Source organism: Lichenostomus cassidix, unplaced genomic scaffold (genome assembly GCF_008360975.1).
Source record: "Lichenostomus cassidix isolate B80296 unplaced genomic scaffold, HeHo_3.0 HiC_scaffold_514, whole genome shotgun sequence".
In the NCBI taxonomy this organism is placed as follows: Eukaryota; Metazoa; Chordata; class Aves; order Passeriformes; family Meliphagidae; genus Lichenostomus; species Lichenostomus cassidix.
Window position 1 is genome coordinate 1 of NW_028147396.1, and position 25,000 is coordinate 25,000.

At 50.3% G+C, this 25,000-nt stretch overlaps 2 protein-coding genes and 1 long non-coding RNA gene across 3 annotated transcripts; 2 read left to right on the forward strand and 1 right to left on the reverse strand.

Moving 5' to 3' along the window:
* Positions 1-228: 228 nt before the first annotated feature.
* On the reverse strand, positions 229-19,006 carry ANKRD13C (ankyrin repeat domain 13C). Its single transcript, XM_085044979.1, has 13 exons — positions 18,563-19,006; positions 14,453-14,494; positions 12,881-12,985; positions 11,872-11,957; positions 10,791-10,836; positions 10,013-10,079; positions 8,600-8,744; positions 7,766-7,897; positions 6,899-7,060; positions 6,128-6,207; positions 5,495-5,593; positions 4,950-5,050; positions 229-4,086 (listed from the first exon to the last, which is right to left on the reverse strand). Exons 1-13 carry the CDS (start codon positions 18,867-18,869, stop codon positions 3,956-3,958), a joined length of 1,503 nt encoding a protein of 500 aa, XP_084901105.1. The 5' UTR covers positions 18,870-19,006; the 3' UTR covers positions 229-3,955.
* Positions 19,007-19,391: 385 nt separating this feature from the next.
* LOC146423258 (uncharacterized) lies at positions 19,392-20,564 on the forward strand. The gene is made up of 2 exons (XR_014847605.1): positions 19,392-19,884; positions 20,326-20,564. It is a non-coding gene; the product is annotated as an uncharacterized LOC146423258 (long non-coding RNA).
* Positions 20,565-21,867: 1,303 nt separating this feature from the next.
* Positions 21,868-24,696, forward strand: LOC146423259 (cystathionine gamma-lyase-like). The gene is made up of 3 exons (XM_085044978.1): positions 21,868-22,158; positions 23,794-23,875; positions 24,405-24,696. The coding sequence occupies exons 1-3, from the start codon at positions 21,883-21,885 to the stop codon at positions 24,587-24,589; spliced, it is 543 nt and encodes a 180-aa protein (XP_084901104.1). The 5' UTR covers positions 21,868-21,882; the 3' UTR covers positions 24,590-24,696.
* Positions 24,697-25,000: the final 304 nt, after the last annotated feature.

Here is a 25,000-nt window from a genome sequence, read left to right on the forward strand (position 1 = left end):
GCAGGCTTTGCTCTCCATTCCCCCAGAACTCTCCCATGCTGTGATCCATTCCTGGACTGACAAAGGTGAAATCTGTAAGGAGTGAACACAGTTCAGTGCCTTTCAGGCTCCTTTTCCCATCCCTCCAGCCAGCTCTTCCCAACCCTTCCCTCAGCTCCGGGTGAGGCTGGGAGCTGCTCATCCCTTTCCTCATCAAAATCTGGGATTCACAGAGGGCCGAGAGGAGGCTGTAATGAAAATGCAGGATTTTATTTAAAAAATGACCAAGAAAATGCCCTTGCAGAACGCAGCAGCAGGAGCTCATACCCTCCCCTCCCATCCCACTCCAGCCACGGCGCAGCTGAGTCCCGGGAAGCGCCGGGACAGGAGAGAGAAGCCTGGATTGCACAGGTGGAGCAGTTTCCCAATCCAACAGCATAGTTTGGTCTTTATTCTAACAAATGATACAACCCAAAGTGGCTATGAGTGAAGGGCAGAGAAAAACAGGGAGCAGACGACAGGAAAACGCAAGAGAGGTGACTTGTTTTCCATGGGAGTTACAAATTGTCAGGAAAAGAAAAGTGAAACTGCAGCATTACAGGAATTGGTTAATCCGGATTAAATAACGCAGTTCTCCTGGAGGGAATTACAACTCAGGAGCAGAGACAGTAAAATAACAGAGGGTTGCTGGGAATATCAACAGAATACGGTGGGATTCCAGCACAAACACACCCGGGGTGACAAATGGATTCAAGGCAGGAATGGGGAATTGCAGTGTGGAGGACAGGAAATCCAGGGAGTTCCCTTTGCCACAGGACAGAGCAGGAGGTTGGAAGACCAGAGGAACAGTTTGGTTCAGGAACAACCCGCGGGATGCTTCCGCAGAGAGGTCGGAATTGGGTTGAGCAAAATTCCTGGTTGTCTTTTAAGAGCCATAAAAAAACCTCAGGAAAAATGATGTGGTGGGAGGAGAGCCCCAGCCTGGGCAGCCCTGACCCCCCAGGAGCAGCAGGGTGTGATTCCCACCAGCCTGTGCCAAATCCCTTTCCCTCCTGCCCTGGACACCAATTCCCAGCTGGAATATCCAGAGGCTGCCCCAGGCCACAGGGATGAGCTCGAGCTGCTGCACAGACATGATCCATGGATCTGTGTTCACTCCCAGGGACCAAACCCTCCTCTAACACCTTCGGGAAAATGGGAAAAGCCGAGGTGAGGCTCTGCTGGATCAATCCTGCTCAGAAAAGGACTTTCCCAGAGCCTGGGGAGTGGGGAGGGACGCTGTGCTGCACACCCACAAACATTCCCAGTGTCCATGCAACACAACCCCAGTGACAAAAACAGCCTTACATGGAGAATTCAGGGATATAAACATGGAAAACCACCCTGGCAGTCCCTCTCTCTGAGGATTCCTGCAGTGCATCCATCGGGAAGCTGCCCAGGTGTTCCTACGTGTGAACTCCTCACTCGGAATGTTCGGACAGGAAACATCCCAGGAGGACGGAAAAGTACCGAGAGCAGCTCTGGGAGCCTGCAGGGCTGCCCTGGCAGCTGGGGGACAATCCAGGGAATTCCCATCCCTCAGCTCCACAGGGAGGGCAGGAGCAGCCAGGTGTGTTCCCTGGGATAAACCAGAACAAGGACAGTTCCAAAGCTGTGCCCACATCCCAGTGCAGAACAAGCCTTAGGAACAACTCACTGCAACCCTTCCTGCAAGCCCTGGAGCTGTCCAAGGGAGCAGCTGTGTCCTGGGGGGGTTTAGATCCCCCAAATCTACAGCCAGAGGCCACAGGAACCACTTCAGGACCTGCCCTGGCCAGCAGCCCCCAGCAGGGGCTGTTCAGAGGGAATGAGCCACAGGAGCCTCAGTCCCATACTTTATTTTCTAGCTCCAAGGCCAGGATCCACCCTGGAACCAGCACTGGCTGCACTGCTCAGGCCCCACAGCCCCAGCCACGCTTCCATGGAGCCAGGGATGAATTTGGGATAACCAAAAATGCAAAGAAACACAAATCTATGGATTTCTGACATTTACCTTGGGGAGGAAACTCCCACCTTCACTGGAATTCCCAAGGAATGGGGTGCCCTGCATGGCACCAGCTTTGGCTCCACACCTGGCACAGGTCCTGCAGCTGCACAAAACATCCTGAAGGGACCAAGGGACACCAGGGAGGGGACAAGGGACAGCGGGAGGGGAGGGGACAGAACCCTGTCCTGCCCCACGGGCACTGATCCAAGCTCCAGCTCAGCCCCATGGACATTCCCAGTCTGTCCCAAGGATCCCACCTGGCTCCCAGGAGCAGCACAAACGGTGTCAGTTCATCCCAGAGGTGTGAAACACGTCAGGAATTCATCATGACTCAGAGAACAAGTTCCATCATTCCCAGCAGATGCTCCACACCTGCCCTGACACAGCACTGCAGGAGGCATTTCCCTTTGCTTGTTTTCCCTAAAGTTTTATTTTGGATTTGAGTTTGAATTGACAACAAAGCTGCACTGCTCCCCTGTCCCAGTGCTCCCCTGTCCCAGTGTTTCCCTATTCCCACATCCCAGTGCTCCCCAGGTGCACAGAGGTGCTGGGAAAGGACCAAACCCACCCTGCCACTCCAGTGCACCTGGACTTGGCTGACTGATTCCCTGGGCCTCCTCCATATCCTTTGGGATGGATCAGATTCCAGCAGTGTGGAATCCCCTGCTCTCAGGTGTGCCTGACACCTTGCCCTGTGCTGAGCCTCTCCCTTATCCCTCGTGCTCAGCACAGCTGTTCCCTCCACTGAGCATCAGTGATCCTCTTCATTATAAACTTTGATCCTTAACTCTATGGAATTCCAGAAAAAGTTTTACCTACAGTGCACAAAGAATATAATTTGGAAAATATTTACATTTCTGTACAATGACACCACAGCACTTGAATCTAAGTTTCTTCATACAAACAAATAGCACCATCAGCCTTTTGCACAAATCCTGCCTAAGAAACCCCAAAAAGGTGGATTATTGTCAGATGAGGAGACTGGAACCACTGGGAATGGGAATAAGCTCGAGGAGCTGGAGTACTGAAACATCCATGATGGGACAGACAAGATGAGCTTTAAGGTCCCTCCCACCCCAAACCAGTCTGGGATTCTCTGTGACTAAAATATGAAGAGGCAGGAAATTCCTGTGGAAATATCCCAGTGAAAGCTCCCTGTGAGCACCACAACGACCCCGAGTGCAGGGAAGGGGAAATGCCTGAGCTTTTCCCAGTGCCTCTGTGCATCCCAGCTTTCAGGGCTGCTGAGGGTGCACACAAACTGACCTGGTGGTGCTCAGCCTTTCTGGGACAACTCTCCCGAGTGAGGGTCAAATGAAGGATTAACAAGTGACATTCCTGGCCAGGCAGCCCTGGAGTGCTCCCCAAAGCCACAGGGAGCCAGGCAGGGAGCAGTGAGGGAAGCAGGAATGAGGGATCAGGCAGGGGCAGCACCAGGCTGGGCCGATGCTCCGGAGGTGCCTCACTCCCTGGATTGCAGGAGGAAATCCAAGTGCCAGTGGTGCCCATTTGGTTCATTCATACAGCCAAGGCATTCCTTCGGGATACCTTCCAACATTCCGTGGCTGAGCTGTGAGCTCAGGGAACAGGGAGCAGGGAAGGATGGGGATTTCACCCCCAGCCCCACGCCCAGCTCGGTGCCAAGGTCCAGCAGTGCCTCGTGGATCACCACAAGTGTAAAAAATTTAAAAAGCAGCAGCTCCTCCCAGCTGGGGGTGGCAGCTCCCGGGCCAGGACTGGCTGTGCCAAAGGGAATGGCAGCAGGAGGCTCTGGGAAGCAGGAGCTGGAGTGGCTGGATGCCCTCAGCACATCCACACTGCTGCTCGTTCCCTTTGCTGCCTGGTGGAGTTCATCCCTCGCTGTGCCCCACGGCTCTACTCTAGAGTGGCTGCAGCCATGCCCTCGCCCTGGGATGCCAGCGTGGGTTCCCCAGGAACCTTCCAGTCCCGTTAGAGGTCTGGGAAGCGGCTGGGATCCTCCTTGTAGTCGTCGGGAATGGTGAAGATGGAGTCATCGAACTCATCGTAACGGAACTCCTGGAACGTCACAGTGGCTGTGATGGTGGGGAACACCGGGATGTCTGCGGGGCAGCCAGAAGGGAACAGTCAGGGGCAAAGAACAGCCAGGAATGGCACCAATCCCCAGCCCTGGCAGTGTCCAAGGGCAGGCTGGATAGGGCCTGAGGCAGCCTGGGATAGTGGGAGGTGTCCCTGCCCACGGGAGGAAATTTGGAGTCACTCCCAACCCAAACTGCTCTGGAATGCTGTGCCAATATGACAGAGGTAGAGCACAGCCTGTCCAGCACTGTCAGGCTCACACAGCTCCCTGCAGCTCCAGAAATCCTGTGTCCCTTAAAAGAGCAGCTACTGCTTTTGGGGAGCTCATGCTGGGATCATCTATCCCATGAATATGTTACTTTTAGACATTTCCATCTGGTACAAGTGAAATAGTTTTATATTATTCACTTAAATCTATCACCAGTAATCCTTGAAGAAAAAGAAACACAGGAATGGTACAAAATACTCCACACCTGAGATCCTCCTCCAATGCAGGAATAATCCAGCACATCCCACTGCCCTTGGATCAAAGCCCCAGCAATTCTCCTGAAATCTCCAGCAACACATTCTTAGTGAGAGTTCCTTCCCAAAACTTGAAAGAACATTTTCTGAACATATTGCAGAAGTAAGTGCACCAGTTTAGATCTGGATTGGATATTAGGGAAAATTCTTTCCTAGAAAGGCTGTCCAGGTCTGGCACAGCTGCCCAGGGCAGTGCTCAGTCCCCATCCCTGGAGGGATTTCAAAGCCATGTGGAAGTGGCACTTGGGGACACGGGGCAGGGTAGCCTTGGCAGTGCTGGAGATGGCTGGGCTTGATCTTAGAGGGCTTTTCCAACCCAAAATCCTGGATGTATAGAGCCCCAGGACTCGCTGTGTGCTCTTACCTAACTTGACAGGAAAGCCTGGTGGAAGTTTCATTTGAACAAATTCTCTAAGTTTGTTAAAGTGCTTGAAGGGTGCAATGACTTCTAAGACATTCAACAACCTGCAAAGGAGAGCAGAGCTCGTGACAGATCCTCCTCCCACCCCTTGTCCCTCTGGAACAGGAAAACATCATCCAAAGGGCCTTGGGGGGACACAGGAGGTGACAATGACATCATTACCCTTCTCCACCCCCAGGGCTTCAGGGTCACCCCGTGATTCAGAATTGCAACAAAACAACACCTGGATAACAATTCCTTGTTTCTCCAAATCCAATTTGCCACAGGAGATGAGGGATGTGGAAAACCCCCTTTCTCCATGGACACGAGGAACTGACCAGGCTTTGCACTGGTTTAGGGGACACCATTTTGTGCTAAAACCCTTTATGGGGAAATGCATTTCAGAATGCTGTGGGATCAGGCAGATCAGGGAGCAGTTGCTGCTAACCCTCCTGGCTCCTCCCCCAGCCACAGCAGATCCCAGCTTCCCGATGGAAGCTCAGACTCACGATTCGATTCCTAAGGGGAATTCCTGGCTCATTGCTATCGTGGCTTTGAAGGTTTTCTTGCTCTCCTTGCAGACCAGCTCCCTGCCCAGGTGAGGAGCTCTGTGAGGGAGAGGGAGAGGCAAAGTCAGTGTTTCCCAGGGAAATCCTGGGTTTAGAGGAAGGAAAACAGACTTGGGCTGGAAAACATCAGGGAAGAATCCCTACTTTCGAAGGATTTGCTTTATTGTAAAGTTAAAAAAGGCTTAATTTAGATTACTCTGAGTTCTGCTAAACCAGGAGACAAGACATAAACAGGGAAACTACTTCTTCCAACAATCCCTCATAAACATGGTGTCAATAAACACTACAGAAAGCCCAGAAATGCCCATGGCAGAGGGTGAAACTGGGTGTGCTTTAAGGTCTTCCCAGTCCAAAGCATTCCAGGATTCCCTGTCTGTAGCTGAGGACTGACTGCTCCCACACACAGGGGAGAAACACTCTGGAGAAACAACACAGAACTGCACACAAGCAGCCCCCACCACGTGAAGAACACAAAATCCCCAGCAAACCCCCCCAGCCCCATCCCAGGAATGCAGAGGAATTCCAGATGCCATTCCCTGGAATCCCTGTCAGCTGCAGTCCAGCAGCACTTACTTGCCACTCTCTGCAGAGATGTACTCCTCCCAGGAGATGGTGTTGGGGGACGGTGGTGTCAGCGACTGCCGGCGCACAGGCTGGGGGACAAAACACAGCTCAGCTCTCCTGTCCTCCTCAGCCTGACATTCCAGCCTGGAACTGCACCCTCAGCTCCAACAGCAGCCACAAAGCCTGCCCTGGTTATCCCAGCTCTCAGCCCCCACTGAGGTGTTTGGCCTGCAAGGGCACTTTCTATAGGATTGGGCTGTGCTGCTCCATCATAATGAGTTAATTCAGGGGTCTGAGTGCCAAGGCAGCAGCTCCAGCTCACACAGAAATAAATTAAGCACTTTAAAAGCTCTGTGTGTGTTCCCCAGCTGAAGCCTGGCTCGTTCTGAAGAGCTCTTGATTTCCTGGTGCTAATCACAGGCTTCCTTCCATTTTAATGAAGCTCAAAGGAACACGATTGCCTTTCTGGCTTCCTTTTCATTCCCAACAATCAACGCTGGGTCTGAAAGAATTCGAAGTGATTGCCACAGCCAAACCCCTCATCTCTTCTAAGAGACAAATTAAGGCTGAATACCCACTATAACCACAGAAATCCCTCTCTGTGTGCATTAATCAAGATAATTCATTAATGCATCACTACAATTACACTTGTAGGTCATGTTTATTATTTTTAAATTACGCCAATCGAAAGAAAATAAAAACATTAGCTATGCATTTTGCACAATGATTGCTGTGCAAGATTATTCTCCTCCATCCTGGGAAAAGGTTTAGCTATTATACCTCAAAATTTTGCTCCATGAGGTTGCCCCCTTTGCTCAGGCTCTCCATGATCGCTTTGTTCCGAAGGATGTCCTCCTCACTGAGATGTTCCCTTCTTTTCCTGGACTCCAACACAAGTCCATTCACCAAGTAGAAATCTGCCAAAAAGTTTCCTACTCTTTCCTGCATGAAAGGAATTGGGATATTAGTGACTCATGGAAGATAAAAGCATTTTGATTCTTGTGTATCCAATAACAGCAAGAAGGGAACTTGGGGATGGATCTGGAACTCCCCCAGCCCCCCACATGAGCTCCAGCAGGAACTTCTTATCAATAGAAACTTCAAGACAGAGATTATTTAAGGATTGGAGTGGCCAAGGGAAATATGACTGCAATCCCTGCCCTTCTCTGATGGAGCACACAGAATCCTTCCTGCACTCCCTGGAATCAGCCTGCAGAGATCAGAGGCTCCTGGGATAAAGTCCTTCCCAGTACAGTCTGTCCTCCTCCTGCCCAACAGCTAGAGCATCTTTGTTCCCAGTTTTTCCTTCTGAAGGCAGTCCAGCAGAGAGATTCCACATGGAATGAACTTGTGACAGTTGGGGATATAGGGAAAGACATTTCTCCTTTGTCCTGGGCACCTTATCCTTTTAGAATCCTGGATTGGTTTGGGTTGGAAAGGACCCTAAAGCCATCCAGTGCCACCCCTGCCATGGCAGGGACACCTTCCACTGTCCCAGGTTGCTCCAATCCCTGTCCAGTCTGGCCTTGGGCACTGCCAGGGATCCAGGGGCAGCCACAGCTTCTCCAGATCTGTTCCAATGCTTTTTCCAGTGCTTTTCCCTCCTCCTCCTGCCCACCCCCAGGCTCTGAGCTCCCTCCCACTCACAGTTTTGTCCTCCCTGAAGAGCCACCCCGTCTGGGCTCGTGTGAACGTGATGGATTTGGTGGACAAGGTGGCAGAGTAAATATCACTGCTCATCAAAATGTCAACCTCCTCTTCTGTCTCCATCTCAGATTCCTGGAAGAAAAATTCCAAAACACTCAGCAGAACGTAACAATGATTACTTCTGCTAAAAATACACAAATAAATACAAATCCATAAGCCTTGTCCTTTGGATCTTTTCCCAGAAGCAGCATTTCCTGATTTTTCAAACTGTTTTATAAAACCTCTGGCCAAATGGTTTCCAAATAGTTTAATCTTGAATATTAATGTGAATAAAGCATCCCGATGGGATTTATCCAGCAGCTCAGCAGCCACACCCTTTCCACAGGCAATAATCCATCTGCTTAAGTGATTGGGGGATAAAGCTGCAATTAAAGATTGACTAATTACAGGGGGTCCAGTGAGTCAGACCCTCACGTTGTTATCAACTGACCTGGCCATGGAGTGACTCAAAGGATGCAAAGCAGTGGGAACAGCTCTGAAAACCCACCTGAGGACACCTAAATTAAGCCCACTGGAAAGATTAAAAGCAGCACATCACAATTTAAACCACATCTTTCAAATCTATTCCCATTCCAGCTTTTTCTCAATCAGAAATCTGGATTCAAAGCTGGTTTTCCTCACAAAATTCAATGTCACCTTCACAGCTCAATTTGTATCAACTGAAGAAAAAACTCTTTGGTTTGCAGTTCTTTGGAGGTCTTTCTGAGGCAAATTTTGTTTAACACATCCCAAAAAAAATCTGGGATGTTTCCCACCCCCTTCCCAGAGCTTTACCTCGTGGTGTATTCGCTGGTAAACTTTTTGCTCGTTGTCTAAAACTACAAAAGATTCGGAGGGTGCGGCGTCACCGTTAAAAATGAAGCTTAAATCCCCTCGTTGGCACTTCATGTCAGTAAAGTCTATCAGAGTTGTGTCCAGCCTGTGAAAACAAACCCAAATTTCACAAAAATGGCACATAAACACACGGGGGAAATTCAGCTTTCAAGGAGAAAAGTGAATTTTTTTAATGGCAAATGAACACATAAAGTGCTGAGTTTTCATAGGATCTCTTAAGTGAAGCCTGGAAGCAGAAATGAGCAAAAAAATTGCTAAAAAGGTGAAGTTTTCTTCAGAAAATTGTATTTAATACTGCTAGCATGAGGAAGGGAGAAAATTTACACAGTTAGTATGTGCTACACACTGAGAAATAACTCAGCACTACAGTCCCTGAGCTGAGGAACAATACTGGGACTTGACCCAAATTCTGAAGAGGACTGAGAAACAAACTCATTTTTTAAATTTGACTTATTTTCACTGCTATTTCTATTATTCTCCCTCACCAACACAAAGGAAATGCTCCTGCAGACCTGAATAACTGGGAGAAGATGGAGTCAAGGTCATGGATTTCTGCAGTAATTCATATCCTGAAGTACTGCCAGAGCATTTATTTCTCTTAAAAAGGTGGTTAAAGAACCTGAACTGGGTGACTTCTTCAGCTCTGAGTGGTGAGGGCTTAAAACTCCTCACAGATTCACCTCTGATTCCAAGGAAAAACCTTGAAAAATTTATGTATTCCCCTCAGGTCAGGCCTCATACAGGCAGAGCACTCAGAAATGAGAAGGAAGGAACAGCTCAGACTCAAATTTCACCTAAAAATTCACTTTACACAGCCAAGCTACACCTTTAACAGAACAAAACTTTCTACAGATTGAATCTCCAGGATCACATTCTTGCCTCTTTGCTTGTTTTAAACTTTGGCCCCTAAAGAAAAAGCCAGAAAATACATTTGATTCCAAACTAAAGCAGCTGCAGAGCTGAGCTTGGGGAGACTCCTGAAACCCCCTACTGAGTTTGTGAATTTGTCACATTAAACACTTTAAAGAGAGAAATTGTATCACTGTGGGTTTTTTAACTACAGACTAGAGCAGCACTAAATACTGGAATTTAGCACAATTATTTGCAACTGTGTTAAAAATATCCAATCCCTGTTTTTCACTGGCCTGTCTGGTAGATAAAGCCTTATCCAGCTGAACTGCTCCTGCTCTATATTTAAGTTAAATTCAGCTCAAAAGAGATAATCAGAGTCTGAAATTCCAAGGCACAGTGCTGTGTCATGGATGTGCCCAGACTGCTCAGGGGATTCTGTCAACCCACTGGATCCAGCTTTTCCCTGACACAGTGGGATTTGGGTACAAAAGCAGCACTCACCTGATATTTATACCTTGTTTGTGTATTTTACATGCATCAGAAGGCAGAATTCGGGAAAGTAAAGGCACTAGAGGAGGGAGAGAAAAGGCAATCATGACACTGAGATCCCCCTGCAAGGTATTCCCATTAAAACCATTCCGTCAGTTTGATTCTGGATGTGTTTTAATGCAAGTACAGCATTTCCATCATCACCTCAATCAAACACAACTGACTGACACCAGGGCTATTTCTATCTGATAAAACTGATTTGTCATTGCACACACTGCTTCCAATATCAGGATGGAATTTGTATTTCCATCACAGGGAAACCATTGATAAAATTGATAAATTGTGGCTGTTGACAATTTGAATTCTGGGATTTGGCAGTTTATATATTGCACCATCTGAAAGCCTGGCTCCAATTAAAGCAGAATAGCCACAAGCACAAGAAATGGTGCAAAGCATTAAGTTCAGAATAAGCCCATATGAAAGCATAAAAAAATTATGGAATCCCAGACAGTTTGGGGTTTAAGAATCATCCCATTCCACCCCCTGACATGGACCAGGTTCTTAAAGCAAACAGCTCCTTCCCCCCTTACTGAGTCACAGGATGACAGAAGAGAATTCAGCTCCAAAAGTGAGTAAGCAAAAACAATTCTGGAGCAAGTTGTGTGTCCCTTCTTTAGGACTCAGATCTTGAGGACTGGACTGTGAATGTTCCAGCACAAACTAGAGGAGTACAAGTGTGCTGAGGGCTGATTGCATTATCTTCATGTGGAAGGAGTATGGAATCACTCACCCCAACTTTGAAAATCCCAGTGAAGCTCTAGATAGAAGTCACCTAGCTGAGAAGAAAAGAAGAATGTGTTAACAGGCTTTTTAGGCTAAATAACTGTAAAATTTGCTGAAAGACAGGCAGAAGTTGTGTTTGCCAAACAAAGAAAACTTTCTCTAATGTTGTACTTGAATTTATACTGAACTTAAACATTACTGAAGCTTTAGCTGCAGCAGAATCAATAACAATAAAATTACATAACTCATCTGAGTTCACATTTTAATCATTTTTTAATACCAATACAGACAACTATCAAGCCCTGGATTGCAAAAAGATTTATTGTAAACAGATGTTTAAAGAACAGCTAAGGAGCTCTCCGCTTGCTTTGACTGATCCCATCCAACCCCATGGAATTAGAATTAATTATACAATAATTAATGAGTCAAGTTTCGGGCAGGAGTATCACAAACACCAATTTCCAGTGGCCTGGTGGCAATGTGCTGAAGTCATCAGGTCAAACCTCCTGTGCCTCCAGAGCACATGGCAGCCAAAGCCAAGCCCACCACGAAGTGCTCAGTGTCACCCACACAGCTCAGCTTTCAGAGGGACAATGGCATTAATTCTAGATAAATAATCTAAATCTAATCTTTGGGTTTCTACAAATCACTGTCTCCAAACTGAGCAACATGTCACTGTGCCCAAGGGAATTGGATGCTGATGGGGAATGAAATCAAAAATCTCCTCTGTTGCTGAGCAGGAGTTACTTGGGATTGGGGACTGAACAGACCAGGAAATTATCCATTGATACAAGATTTAAGAAAGCCTTAAAAATCTAATGAAATAAAGAGATTCTAAAACTTTGAGACTGCAAACATGATGAGCAGGTCTGCCTTACATAAACCTTTTATTCAAATTTCTAGAAGCTGAAAGGAACTATTATCTTATATAGAATTCTGTGACCCCTTAGAACAGAGCCAAGATTGCTTTTAAGAGCAAACATTTAGTAAAAACACAGAAAAACCTTCCTAACAGTTTTCCAGAGTGTCCATACTCAGAGCACAAGTCACTGCTTCCCATCCCCTCTGTTCCTGTCAGCACAACTCACCTCTTTCAGGGCTTTTAATAACCGAGGTCGCTTCTCTTCAACACTTTCCCTGGATTGCTGCTTGAGCTTCCTCAGGAGTGCTGAAACTACACAGGAATTAACTCCATGAACTCTGTTTGTTTGGTAATTATAGGTGAGTGTCTTATTTGAGGTCTTAAACCCAACAATGTGATGGAACATTTCATCAGACCTCTGAGAAATTAATCCCGGTTACAGTAACTGCACATTAACCTGCTCTGATCACCTCAGGAAGAAAAGCCTCTGTAATTGTTTATAAAACAAACTATGTAATCATGTCAAGAGGGTTTTTACACAGGCATTAGCAAGTATGTGGATTCAGATATATGGTATTGAATACATGTAGCATCTCCTCCACTGAGAAAATCAGTAGTGAGGAGCTGACATGAATGTGGTTGGTATATTATAAATTAGTGCATTAATACATCAATAATATATATATATAATATATAGTGAGTTTTCAGACACAGGAATGCACCACCACACATGGCAGCACCAAATACCATTAACATCCACCAGTGAGTAGCAGTAGAATAATTCCCCTTTACTATTCCATGTCTGAGGTGAATAAATAATACTTGAATAATATATAATAAATTGCATTTCCCCAGTGGCCTGCTGAGATGCAGCCTAAAAGCCACATCCCATTGGCAACTGATCCACAAACAAACCTGTGACCACAGCTAAAATCCACTTGGATCCTGTCATTCCCATTCCAAACCCCAAATGCTCGTGCAGAGCTTTCCCAACCCCTTCAGCCTGAGCAGAGTTAACGGTTGGCTTATGCAACCCAGTGCAACTTCTTATCAAGGAAATGGATGTGCCTGATCATGGGCAGATAGAAAATGCTCAGCTGATTGAGAGAAACCCTTCAGAGAGCTGAATGAGGGGTGTGGGGAAATAGCATAGCTTGAGAGCTTTGCTTTCCTGCTCTGAATGAGCCCCGATTGGGGATTAATGGGCAATTCTGGATGAATGAAGAGGTGCTTACTCATCTGTCTGTCTCCATAGCTGATGGCTTCGGCCAGAGGGCTCCATCCCTGAGCGTTTTTCACCTTTACTGGAGCATTATGGGCTAAAAGCAGGTGGGCACATTCTGAGACAAAATATTTACAGTTATTTACAGCAAACATCAGGGATGCAGCAGAATCAGTCACAGTAACTCAGGCAATTCATATCAGAGATATTACACAGATTATCAAAACACATATCTGGATCTGACTCACTGTACCAAACAAAGCCATTTATGCAAGTACTTCCAGCACTTCCCTGTTCAATATTAGCACTAAAAATAATTGGTGATCAGCCACCAATTACATAACACTGAAGACTTGTCCCTCCTGCTACGTGGATTTTGCTTTTTATAGTATTTCTGCATCTCAGCTACACACACCCCTATGGAACAAGGATATTTCATATAAAACAAGTATATTTAATATATGACATCAGCTCTCTCTGCTCCACACACAAACCAAGACCAAGAAACACCTCAAGGTCTTCATCCCTCTCCAAGGGGGGAATGGACCATGGGGACACAGATTTGGGGCAAATCCCAAGTCCATCACATGTACAGGAGGCAGAGGAGGCTGAGGCACCAACATCCCTGTGTGCCAGAATATCCTGGGGAAATCTTGGGATTTAAAGAGGACAAACTTTCCTCTGTTCCAGGAAAGCCTCAGAGCAGCTGTGTAACTAACTGCACAGCACAGCTGCACCTGCATTCTCTGTCCACCACTGAAAAGTGATGGTGGAATGAAAAAAATTGAGGAGACAAGGAGGGTTTCAGTGTTTCCATGTGGTTCTTCAGTTTCCAACCACAGGAAAACCTCAGCACATGTCACTAAAGCCCCCCTGAGCTGTCTGGAGGTGACAGAGCAGGGCCCAGCTGGAGCTGAAGGAATGTCTCACCAGCAAGCTAGCACTTCCTGGGTTATTTTCCTACCACAGGTGCCACAGGAAGCTGCACTGGTCATTCCAGATGCAGCAGCCATGAGTCAGCGGCAGGATCAGTGTCTGGGGAGGAAGAGATACTTCCCTGGTGAACAAACTGTCTCCTGTGGGGATAAACACTGTCCTGACTAACCCAGCAAAGGCACCCAGGGATTTTTATGGTTCCCTAAACAGAGCCCAGGACAAGAACATCACTCTGCAGGGAGCAGGCATATAAACTTGGAATTACCAGCCAGGTTCCAGTTCCAGTTAAACAAACAGGCTGGGAATGTTCACCTGGAGAGGAGAAGGATCCAGGGAGAGCTCAGAGTCCCTTCCAGAGCCTAAAGGAGCTCCAGGGGAGCTGGAGAGGGACTGGGGACAAGGAGTGCCAGGAAGGGGGAATGGCTTCCCACTGCCAGAGGGCAGGGAGAGATGGGATAGTGGGAATAAAGCTCAGATTTCTTTTCCCACTCTTCTCCTCCAAATCCATGTGGGATCTTCTTCCCAGAAAACCTCACTAACTTGAAATATAAGATCATGTTCAGGAAAATGGAAAAAAAATCCCTTTTTCTTCTTGCCCCCAAATCTCCAGGTTCACTGAAGAGGTAACAAAACAAATGGTTCTACCCACCTTTATGTCCCAACATCACAGCAAGATGTAAAGGAGTGTTTCCTAAAACAAACCATAGAAATAAAGGAGATTAAAGTTACCAGAATCCACTGCAATTCCTTCCTTATGAAACTCCAGCTCCTGCTCTAACCCAGGAACACACCACCACCCACCAGAGCAGTGACATTTTTCTAAGCAACCACGTGGATTACAATTGTCAAAATAAATATATTGAGACACATTTCATGGGCCAAGAGAGGGTTTTTAATGGTATCGTGAAACTCACTCCAGGCAAAGAGGTCCACTTGTGTGTTAGAAGAAGAAACAACCCAAACCTCTCTGCTCCCCATGGGCTGAAGGGTCTGATCCCTTCCCAGCCTGACATATCTGGGTTAAAAGCTACTCACAGATATGATACTGATTAAAAATTTAACAGCCTCTTTTATTAATTTTTCAAAGTCTGAGTACTCATTTTTTACAACTACAGCACTGGGCATATTGAGAAGGAACAGCACCTTCACCACAAAGCTGCCTTTTTGTTCTTTCCAAAGAAAGCTTTGGAGATGATAAGCAGCCTCTCAAACCTGTCCCCATTTTCCTGGCGATGCTTTGACACAGGTGGTATTTGTGTTGTTAAATATTCACTGTGAGGCACCCAGAGCTGTTTTTCCTGGATTAATGCTGCTACCAGGCTCATGATACACTTCATTTAGGGAGCTTAAGGATGCAAAGTTCTTCCATTTAACTGTATTTTGCACATTCAAACACTTTCTTAGAGCAGCCAAGAGAAAAAACGCTGCAAAACGAATTTCTTGTGCAATTCTAACGCACACACTTGGTTCAGGGTTATTTTCCAACCCCCATTTCATCAGCAGGAAGAACCTGCTCCGTGCAGAGGATGTGCAGCACATCTGGGAGAGGCTGCCACAGAAATGCCTGAACCCTGCAGCATCATGGAATTTCGGATGGAGATGGAAACTCTGCCCTGCTTGCCCAAGTGGGGCTGAAAGAGCTGTTCAATGTGTCCTGCATTTCATCCTTGCAGGACACTGGCAGCATCCCAGGCAGCCACATCCCAGCTCATTACACACTAACCCAGCTAAACTCCTGCTTCTATTAATAGCTGCTTCAACATCTGGGAGCTAGCACAGCCCTGGGAATCCTGGCTGCTGCCAGGCTCTGGGAGGGATGGAAATAACCTTCCTGAGGAACACGTTTGAGAAAGAGCTGTGCCATGTGCTCAGGAAATGCAAATTATGTGAGCCAGGGGGAAACACTTCCATAGAATCAAGAAATCACAGGACCAGTGAGGTTGGAAAAGCTCTCCAGGATCATCGAGTCCAACCTCTGCCCAATCCCCACCTTGTCCCCAGCCCAGAGCTCTGAGTGCCACATCCAGGCCTCCCCTGGACATCTCCAAGGATAGGAACTTGACAACATCCCTGGACAGCCTCTGCCAAGGCCTGACCACCCTTTCCATGAGGAAATTCCTGCTGATGTCCACCCTGAGCCTCCCCTGCCACAACTTGGGGCCATTTCCTCTTGTCTTGTCCCTTGTTCCCTGACACCCCCTGGCTGTCCTCTCCTGTCAGCAGCTGTGCAGAGCCACAAGGTCCCCCTGAGCATCCTTTGCTCCAGGCTGAGCTCCTTTCCCAGCTCCCTCAGCCTCTCCTGGTGCTCCAGACCCTTTCCAATTCCCTTCCCTGGACACTCTCCACCCCCTCAATGTCTTTGTTGGAGTGAGGGGCCCAGAACTGAACCCAGGATCTGAGGTCAGGTCTCACCAGTGCCCAGCACAGCTACATTCCCTTATCCCAAGGACTCAGTGCTACAGCAGCTCCTGGAATTCTGCCCGTGCACATCGAGGCACAGACAAGGCCTGCTGGCACACAAACACACCCAAACACCACCTGTCCCCACACACATGGCCTTTCACCTCTACTAGGCACCTGTAATCCTGTGAGTGAGCCAGGGCTGTGTTCCAGCTGTTTTCCAGCAGTTCAGCAAGAGGATTTGTCTGTTGCAGGATTTAAGCTCTTAAATGCATGTTATAATAAAAATATAAGTCATCTACTAGGTGTAGCTACAGGCTTCTCCCAGGAAACTCATTGTTTGGGAATAATGACACTGGCCTTCCTCTGGGCAGTGATTTGGAGGTTAATTTAGGGAGCTGGGCAGGCACTCAATTAACACTCAATTGCTTTTAGCAGAACAGCAGGAGTCTCCCATTCCACAGGATTTGGCTTTCCTGCTCTGAACCAACACTAAAACAGGCCTGGATTATTAACAATAAGTTCTCTCTTCCCTCTGTCCAACCCTTATCACATCCCAGGATTCCTCTGGCTTATTTATATTTTCACATCAGCTGGAGTGTCCCCCAAATAACTCCCAATTCCAGTGTGTAAACAAGTGACAGATGGAATCAGGCAGGAAGAAAACAATAACAAGGAAACGTTACTCAGGCCTCTGGAATGTCAAGCCATCAATAGGTTTGTTGTGGGGTTTTTCTGAACAGTTCAAATAAAAACTTGGAGGAAGATGATGAGTCAGAGATCCCCAAAGTGTCCCAACTCTAAAGAGAGCTGGGAAAGCAGAGAGATATCAATTTGAGATTTATATAGGATTTTTGGGGATGAAAAAGGGATGGAATCAATGTTTGTGATACACACTGAGGGTGACAGCACAGCAAAGAGGGATCAGGAAGTGCCTCCAAGTAAAGACTTGAAGCTGCTGCTGCTGAGTTGCTTGAAGAGGAACTGGAGGAGGAGCAGGGAGAAGCAGCAGCAGGAATAGACCGAGTGGGAAAAATCCTCCCCAAGTCTGCTGCTTTCATTCCAGCAGGATTTGCTGGAAAGAAGGTGGCAGGATAAACAGATCTGTAGCTGGATTTGGAACACCGCCCTTAGGAAGCGCTGTGCCAGCTGCAGGGAACACTGCTGCCCACCCTGGCTGGCAGCTGAGCCCTGTGTTACTCTGCATCCCTCAGCTGGCTCTAGTGCCCAATGATCCCACAGACACAGCTGGAATTCCCAATTCCATCACTGCTGCCACTGAGCCAGTCCCAAAGACTGTTCCACCTTCATGTCCTGTTTGAATTTACAGACCACAGCCCATCTCCTTATCAGAAACACAACACAAGTGTTCCCTTTATCACAACTGCTCAGACACCACACATGTGGAACTTTGAATTCTCCAGCAGAAACGGATCACGTTTATCTCGAAACAAGTATTAAAAACTAACCATGAAGGTCAAGCTGATCCCCCAGGCTGATTTATTTGTTAACAGTATAAACTATTCACCAAATTAAAGTGCTTTAAGATGTCCTGGCAAGACATTCAATATTTACAAATTTCAGAGCAGCACAAGGATCAGATTCCTCCTCTGCCACTGACACTGCTGTGGACAGAGTATTTGCAGAGGAGCAGCTGAGAACAACTCTTTAAAGATTCTAGAACCACAGCATTTAAAAACAAAGAGGAAAAAAGGTTTGGTTTTTGTAGGCTGGAGAAATATCAAAGACTGCTCTGCCAACAGCCAAAGGAACCGCTCATCATCCCCCAAAGCAAAGAGGTGACACCCCAGAAACCTCAAAAAAGTCAAATCTTTTAAATGTAGGGTAGTTTTGGACACAGAACAACACCTGGTTAGAGGCAGCTCTGCCAGCACTGTGTTGGTACTGGAGCTGACACTGCTCACTCGTACTATGAAAATCATGGAATTATGGAATGGTTTGGGTTGGAAAGGACCCTAAAGCCCATCCAGTGCCACCCCACCATGGCAGGGACACTTTCCACCATCCAAGGCTGCGCCAAGCCCTGTCCAGCCTGGCCTTGGGCACTGCCAGGGATCCAGGGGCACCACAGCTTCTCTGGGCACCCTGTGCCAGGGCCTCCAACCCTCCCAGCCGAGGATTCCTCCCCAATATCCCATCTAACCCTGTCTTCTGTCAGCGGAAGCCATTCCCCTTGTCCTGTCACTCCATCCCTTGTCCAAAGTCTCTCCTAAAGGGGATTTACACATCCTTATCAAACTTCCTTGTAAAACTCGCACGAATTCCCCATTTCCCCGTTCCCATCCGCACCTCCCGCCCCGCCGGGACGCAGCCCCGAGCCCCGGCGTGTCCCGCTCACCGTGACTGTCCTTCTGGGCGATGCCCTGGGTGCGGATGAGCGCCGAGAGCCGCCGCACGTCCCCCTTGAACACACACTCGTGCACGGGGAAGGGGCCGCGCTCGGGCCCGGCGGGGGCGGCCCGGGCCGGCGGGCGGTGTCGGTGCGCGCCGGGCCCGCGATGCCCCCCGGCCCGCCCGCCCTTCCCGCCCGTGAAGCCGCCCCCGGGCGCCGCGGCCGCCTCGTCCTCGCCGGCCGCCAGCAGGTCCCCGTCCTCCTTGCTGGGCTTGTGGTCCCTGCGCAGCGAGCGAAGCTTCTCGCCGGTCATGGCCGGCGGGAGCGCCCGGAGCGCTCGGAGCCCGCGGGGCCGGTCCCGCCCGGAGCCCCCGGAGCGGCCGCAGCTCCGCCCGCGCCTCACGGGCCTCGGCTCCGCGCCGCCATCTTGCGCCGCCGCTCTCGCGAGACTGCGCCGCACCGCGAGAGCGCGCGGGAGGAGCCACGGAGTGAGGGAGAGGGCGGGGCGGGAACCGCCCAGGGGGCACGGCCTGAGGGGCGGGAGGGGGATAGGGGATTGGGGATAGGGGATCCGCCCAGGGGGCACGGCTGAGGGGCGGGAGAGGGATCGGGGATCGGGGATCCATCCCAAGGGGCACGGCCCGAGGGGCGGGATCGGGATGGAAGATAGGGGATCGGGATGGGGGATCCGTCCCAGGGGGCACGGCCTGAGGGGCGGGATTGGGATTGGGGATCCATCCCAGGGGGCACGGCCTGAGGGGCGGGAGAGGGATGGGGGATAGAGGATTGGGGATCCATCCCAGGGGGCACGGCCTCAGGGGCGGGAGCGGGGATAGGGGATCCATCCCAACAACCACATCCTGAGGGATCGGATCGGGCGCCGATCCCAAAAACCACATCCTGAGGGGCGGGATCGATCCCAAAGGGCACACCCTGAGGGAGGGGATCCGGGATCCATCCCAACAACCACATTCTGAGGGATCGGGAATCAATCCCAACGGGCACATCCTGAGGGACCGGGGCAGGGAGACTCCACGACTCCTTGGGCGGCTGTTCCAGTGCTCTCCCACTCTCCATGGAAAATTCTTCGGGGAATGGTGGGACATTTTGAGGATAGGTCTTCCTCAAAAACACGGAAAGGGAAAAGCAGGACAGTCCTCCTGCAGTGATGCAAGCCCTTGTAGGTGCATTGTCAGCTCAGAAAGGACCTGTTTGGGTCAGAGCTTCCCAATTTCCAACAGCACCTCCCGCTCCTGAGCCAGTTCTGCAAGTTTCTGCTTCCAACATGGAATGAATAATTGTAAAAATGATGATGTCCCAAATTCCTGGTAAATTGGATTTCTTACTAATTTTTCCAGGGAGAACAACCTCCAAGTTGCCAGGAAGACCAGAACTGCCTTCCTGGTGACCTTGCCTTTCCCCAGTTTGCATCATCTCTCTCATCCCAAGCGACTAAGAAGAATTCTAGGCAGATTTAGGAATCCCTGTGCCTGCTGTCCCCAGCTACTTCTCACATAGTCTTCCCCCAGCTTTCTACAGTCCTAATATGTAATTTTTAGTAATTCTAGGGAAAAAACCCAACCATTTGCTTTTATACTCCAGTGGTCTTTCCAATGAGATTTTTCTGTCTCTCCGTATTTTTTGAGGAAAGTCAAACCCATTTGCAGGCAGAATGTCAGAGGCAGAGTCAAACCCATTTGCAGGCAGAACTGCACTGTTAGCAGTTCTGATGTCTCCTATCTGTTCTTTCGTGCTGGAAACACACACAGAGCACAGCTGGTCTTGTGGAATGGATGGATTGGTTCTGGTTTTAGCTGATGTTGGAAGCCTCATGCTGCATTTTTAATTACTGGAGGCATGAAGTCACTGTTTACCAGCTTATTATGGACTCCCTTATTCACCCCAGAAATGGAACCAAGGCATTACTCATGGGAAGGGCTCTGGGAAATCTCATGTTTGCAGTGAATCCCAACTGTGGGATTATTGTACACTTACAGATTCTTGAGAATGGTTTTTTTTTTGGCCATCTAACAACAGAACTTTCCTACAGGGAGCAGATTTGTCACCATGGGATGAAATTCCTCTCTTCTAAACACCAGGTTCCTGCTGTGTGCTGAGGCTGGGGCATGGCCCTGCGCACATCCAGGGGTTTGCTCTGCTTAGATCTGGCTTTGCTCAGATTTTATCCACATTTTTATTGCAAAGAAAATGTTTTCTTTAAAAATATAAAAATATAAAAATCATTCATATGTGGCCTTCAGCATGTATGTGCCCTTTGTCCTCACGTGCCAAAGTGCTGTTCCGTGGACGTCAGTCCACACAGGATAACCTTGGCAGGTACACCCAGTGAATTAATTTTTAATCTATGAATCCCAGGATGGGTCAGGCTGGAAGGGACCACAGTGGCTACTTTGGTGCCACCTCCCAGCTCCTGCAAGGCCATCCCAGAGCACAGGGCACAGGATTGTGTCCCAACCATTCTGGAATATCCCCAGGGAGGAAACTCCAGCCCCTCCCTAGTGTCTGTTCAGGGCTTGGGCACTGCCCAGGGAAGAACTCGTGCCTCCTGTGCAGTGGAGCTCCCTGGGCTCAGTCCCTGCCGTTCCTCTGGTGCCATTGCTGCCCCTGAGCAGAGCCTGGCCCTGTCTGACCCTCCCTGCACACAGGGACACCCAGGGCTGAGGCTCCTCTGGAGGCTGAGCAGCCCCAGCTCCCTCAGCCTTCCCTGGGCACCGAGGTGCTCCAGGCCTTCCTCATCTCCTCATCTCCGCTGGCCCTGCAGGGAGCTGCTGTGCTGCTGTGTGAGGATCCAGAGCTGCACACAGCGCTGCAGGTGTGCCTCACAGGCTGGGCAGAGCGGCAGGATCGCTCTCTGACCTGCTGGGAATGCTCCTCCTGAAGATCCCATTGGTCTCTTGTCCCCAAGATCCCACCAGACACTGTTGGCTCAGGGACAGATTGCTGTCCCTCAGGATCCCCAGGTCCTTCCCGCCAGAGATGCTCCAGCAGGTCACTGCCAGCCTGCGCCAAACCTGGGGTTATCCCAGGAGCTGAGATACTGCAGGCAGTGCTGCCGGGCAGTCAGCACACTGCTCCCCGATGGATCAGCCGCGTGCTGCCGGATTATTCCCGGGATTATTCCCGGTTTTTTTTTCCAAAGAGCCCCTGGATCCAAAGCAGAGCCCCTGGATCCAAAGCACAGCCCAAAGCACAGCTCCGGATCCAGCCAAGGCGCCCCAGGCGAATCCCCTCAGAGCGCGGCCGCGAGCGCCCCCTAGCGGGCAGGCGCTCCCAGTGCAGGGCGAGCCCCGCCCCACCGGCATCCAATGGGAGAGCGCGAGGGCCCCGCCCCGCCGGTGCCGCAGCCAATGAGGAGGCGCGGAAAACCCGCCCTGCCGAGCCCCCGGAGCGCTGCGGGTCGGTACCACAGAGACGCGGCCATGGCAGACAAGGGAGCGCAGGGGTTCCTCAAGCCCTTCAAGCACTTCGCCACTGAGGCCATCCACGCCGGCCAGGAGCCCGAGCAGTGGCGCTCCGGGGCCGTGGTGCCACCCATCTCGCTCTCCACCACCTTCAAGCAGCGAGCGCCCGGCGAGCACGCGGTGAGTGCGGCCGCCACGGAGACACTGAGTCACCCACGGGGCACTGAGTGACCCACGGGGACAGCGAGTGACCCACGGGGACAGCGAGCCCCCCTCAGGCCTTGGGCACACCGGGCACCGCGAGCACCCGGCGTGTCCCGGCCGGCAGGTCCGGGAGGCGGCAGGTCCCGGCAAGGGGAGGGAGTTCCCGGCGCGCTGTTTCCCCACGTGGCAGCTCCTGGGCAAACGCGAGCATCTCGGTGCCGCTGGGAGCGGAGCTTTGGCCCGGGGAGGCTGTGGAGTCTCCTGGCTGGGGACACTGCAGAGCTGCCTGCCCGCCATCCCTGGGGTGGCTCTGCTGAGCAGGGAGGGTACCGGAGCAGCCGCTGTGGTCCCTTCCAGCCTCACCCAGCCTGGGGTTCTGTGCTCCCGCAGCGGACGGGGATCGGGAGAGGTTGGGATGAGGCTGGGATGATTGCCGTGGGAAAAGCCGGGGGAAGGGGAGTAGGCAGCGCCCAGTGCCCGCGGGCTCGCAGGGATGCTGCTCCAGGGGCTGCCCGGAGCCGGGAATCTGGGAGCGTCTCTCTGATCTGCACCCGCCGCAGGGCCTGCGCAGAATCCCTAATCCACTTCACATACTTTGTTTAAGAGCCGCCTTCGGTTTTCTTTCCCAAGCAAGGGAATATTTCATAGGATTTTGTGGATGCCCTGTAGAAATTACTGGAAAGATTTGTGCCAAACTCTCCTGAAGTTTTTGACGGGACACAGCACAGATCTGCTATTCCTAAATCAGCACCTGCTGCAAACCCCCACTGTGCCGGCTGGTCAAAAGGAATTTGCCTTGTGATCCCTGATTCCACACAGAATCCCAGCTGTGCTGAGGAAGCCCTCAGGAGGAGTCATGTTGCTGTATCCACATCCTGATGACAGGATCCATGTTCTTGCCGGGAGCTCTGCCAGAGTGATCTGCAGGATTCCTGACTATGAGGAAGTTGTCATTAAAGAGAAATCCTAAAAGCAGGCAAATCCCAGGGTGCTCAGCAGGTTCTCTTGGTAACAACTGCTTCCCTGCATGCATGAGTGGTGTTTTCCTCATTAAATTTCCCCATAATTTGCATAAAAGCTGTGTCACTGAGAAACGTGTGAGTTCTCACGAAATGATGAGAAGATTTAGCTAGTGCTCTGTGGGTGTGGTAGAGATGGACACACATTTTTCCTGAGAATTCCCTCCAGAGAGAGTGGACTCTCCCTCATTGGAGATGTTCCAGGACTCTCTGGGCACAATCCTGTGCCCTGTGCTCTGGGGTGGCCCTGCTGAGCAGGTAGCTGGGATCAGGGGACCCTCCTGGTCCCTTCCAGCCTCGCCCAGCCTGGGACTCTGAGGATGAGTGCACTGTGCAGCCCAAGCCCTTTTCGCCCACAGTGCCCACAGATGGGTGGCTAGGGAAAAGCAGGAGAATGTGGCTCCTTGCCCCAGTGCCCCCCAGACCCCTTTCTGCAGTAGGTGCCCAGCTGGATGTTGTGCCAGGAACCCCTCCTGCTGCTCTGGGAGGAGCTGGGTGGCCTCAGCCAGGGCTCTTTAGGGAACCTAGACCTGCTATTGTCCCAAACTTTCCCAGTGCTCTCTCTGATGTGTGTTCCCTCTTCCCTCCCCAGGGTTATGAGTACAGCAGATCTGGGAACCCCACCCGGGATGTCCTGGAAAAGGCTGTGGCCGCCCTCGATGGAGCCAAATACTGTGAGCACCTCATGGGCTGGGTGGGGTTTGGAGCAGCCTGGGATGGTGGGAGGTGTCCCTGCCCATGGCAGGGGTGGCACTGGGTGGCTTTGGGGTCCCTTTGTCCCAAACCATTCCATGACTGTGTGCCCAAGGCTCTGGATGTTGGTTGTGGGCAAGAGCAGCTCTGTGGTGGGGAAGAGCTTAACACATCTTGTTCAGGAAAGTGCAGCTCCATCCCTGGGTTTCTCTCATGCTTTCTCTCTGTGGCTGATCAGCCTGAGCTGAGCTGGATCCATCCTTGTGCAGCAGCACTGGCTGCAGTGGGAGTGGGCAGCCCCTGTTCCCAGTCTGTCCCAGTCCATCCCAGTGTCCATGCTGGTTCCATGCTGTGTACATCAAGCTCCTGCTGTCACTGGCTCCACGTTCCTAGGGAGAGAGTGACAGAACAGGTTCTTTTCAGAGACAAAGTGAGGAAGGCCAAGGCAAGTCTGACTCATTGTATCACATCAAACACAGCTCATCTGCCACTGACTCCTTTCTCTTCCAGCCTTGGCTTATTCCTCTGGCTTAGCAGCTCTTCTGAACATCTGTCATCTGCTGAAGGCAGGGGACACAGTTATCTGCATGGATGATGTCTATGGAGGTATGTACAGCACCCTGAGGCTTCAGTCCTCATTGTGCAAGGGATTAAACCTGTCTGTAGTTCTCAGAAACTCTGAATTTCCCATGTAGGACCTCACTGTTCTTTGAAGCCTATTTTTATCAATCCCCTCTTCCGAACAACTCCCCAGTGGCAGAGTGCATCCACCTCTGCCAGAGTCCTGCAGCAGGTTGGAGCCACTCCAGTTCCCAGGACAGCCTGGCAGGCCATGCTGTGACATTGGTGACCTTGCTGGCTGACCTGTGTCACTGACCAGCAAAACTGTCTCTGCTCCAGGGCCTTGGCACACAGATCCAGCCTGGGTGTTGTCCAGGGAAGGTTACACTAGCCACTGGTGGCTTTTCCCAAGCAATAGCCAGAAAACAAAAGGAATCCCCTTTCCCCTCCCTGCAATTGGTGGCTGTTGGTCAGTGAGTTCCCTGTGCTTGTGCACATCCAATACAAACACACACATTTGCTGTTCATGTCACAGTTCTGCCATG

What these genes read in the sequence shown, in the direction of transcription:
- LOC146423259 (XM_085044978.1), top strand. Translation starts at nt 21,883, where the DNA reads ATGGGAGAGCGCGAGGGCCCCGCCCCGCCGGTGCCGCAGCCAATGAGG. An exon ending in GAGCGCCCGGCGAGCACGCG is followed by an intron (nt 22,159 to 23,793) that starts GTGAGTGCGGCC and finishes TTCCCTCCCCAG; the next exon opens with GGTTATGAGTACAGCAGATC. An exon ending in CCTCGATGGAGCCAAATACT is followed by an intron (nt 23,876 to 24,404) that starts GTGAGCACCTCA and finishes TTTCTCTTCCAG; the next exon opens with CCTTGGCTTATTCCTCTGGC.
- ANKRD13C (XM_085044979.1), bottom strand. Translation starts at nt 18,869, where the DNA reads ATGACCGGCGAGAAGCTTCGCTCGCTGCGCAGGGACCACAAGCCCAGC. An exon ending in TATTAAAAGCCCTGAAAGAG is followed by an intron (nt 10,837 to 11,871) that starts GTGAGTTGTGCT and finishes TTTTCTTCTCAG; the next exon opens with CTAGGTGACTTCTATCTAGA. An exon ending in ATCTCTGCAGAGAGTGGCAA is followed by an intron (nt 5,594 to 6,127) that starts GTAAGTGCTGCT and finishes TCTCCCTCACAG; the next exon opens with AGCTCCTCACCTGGGCAGGG.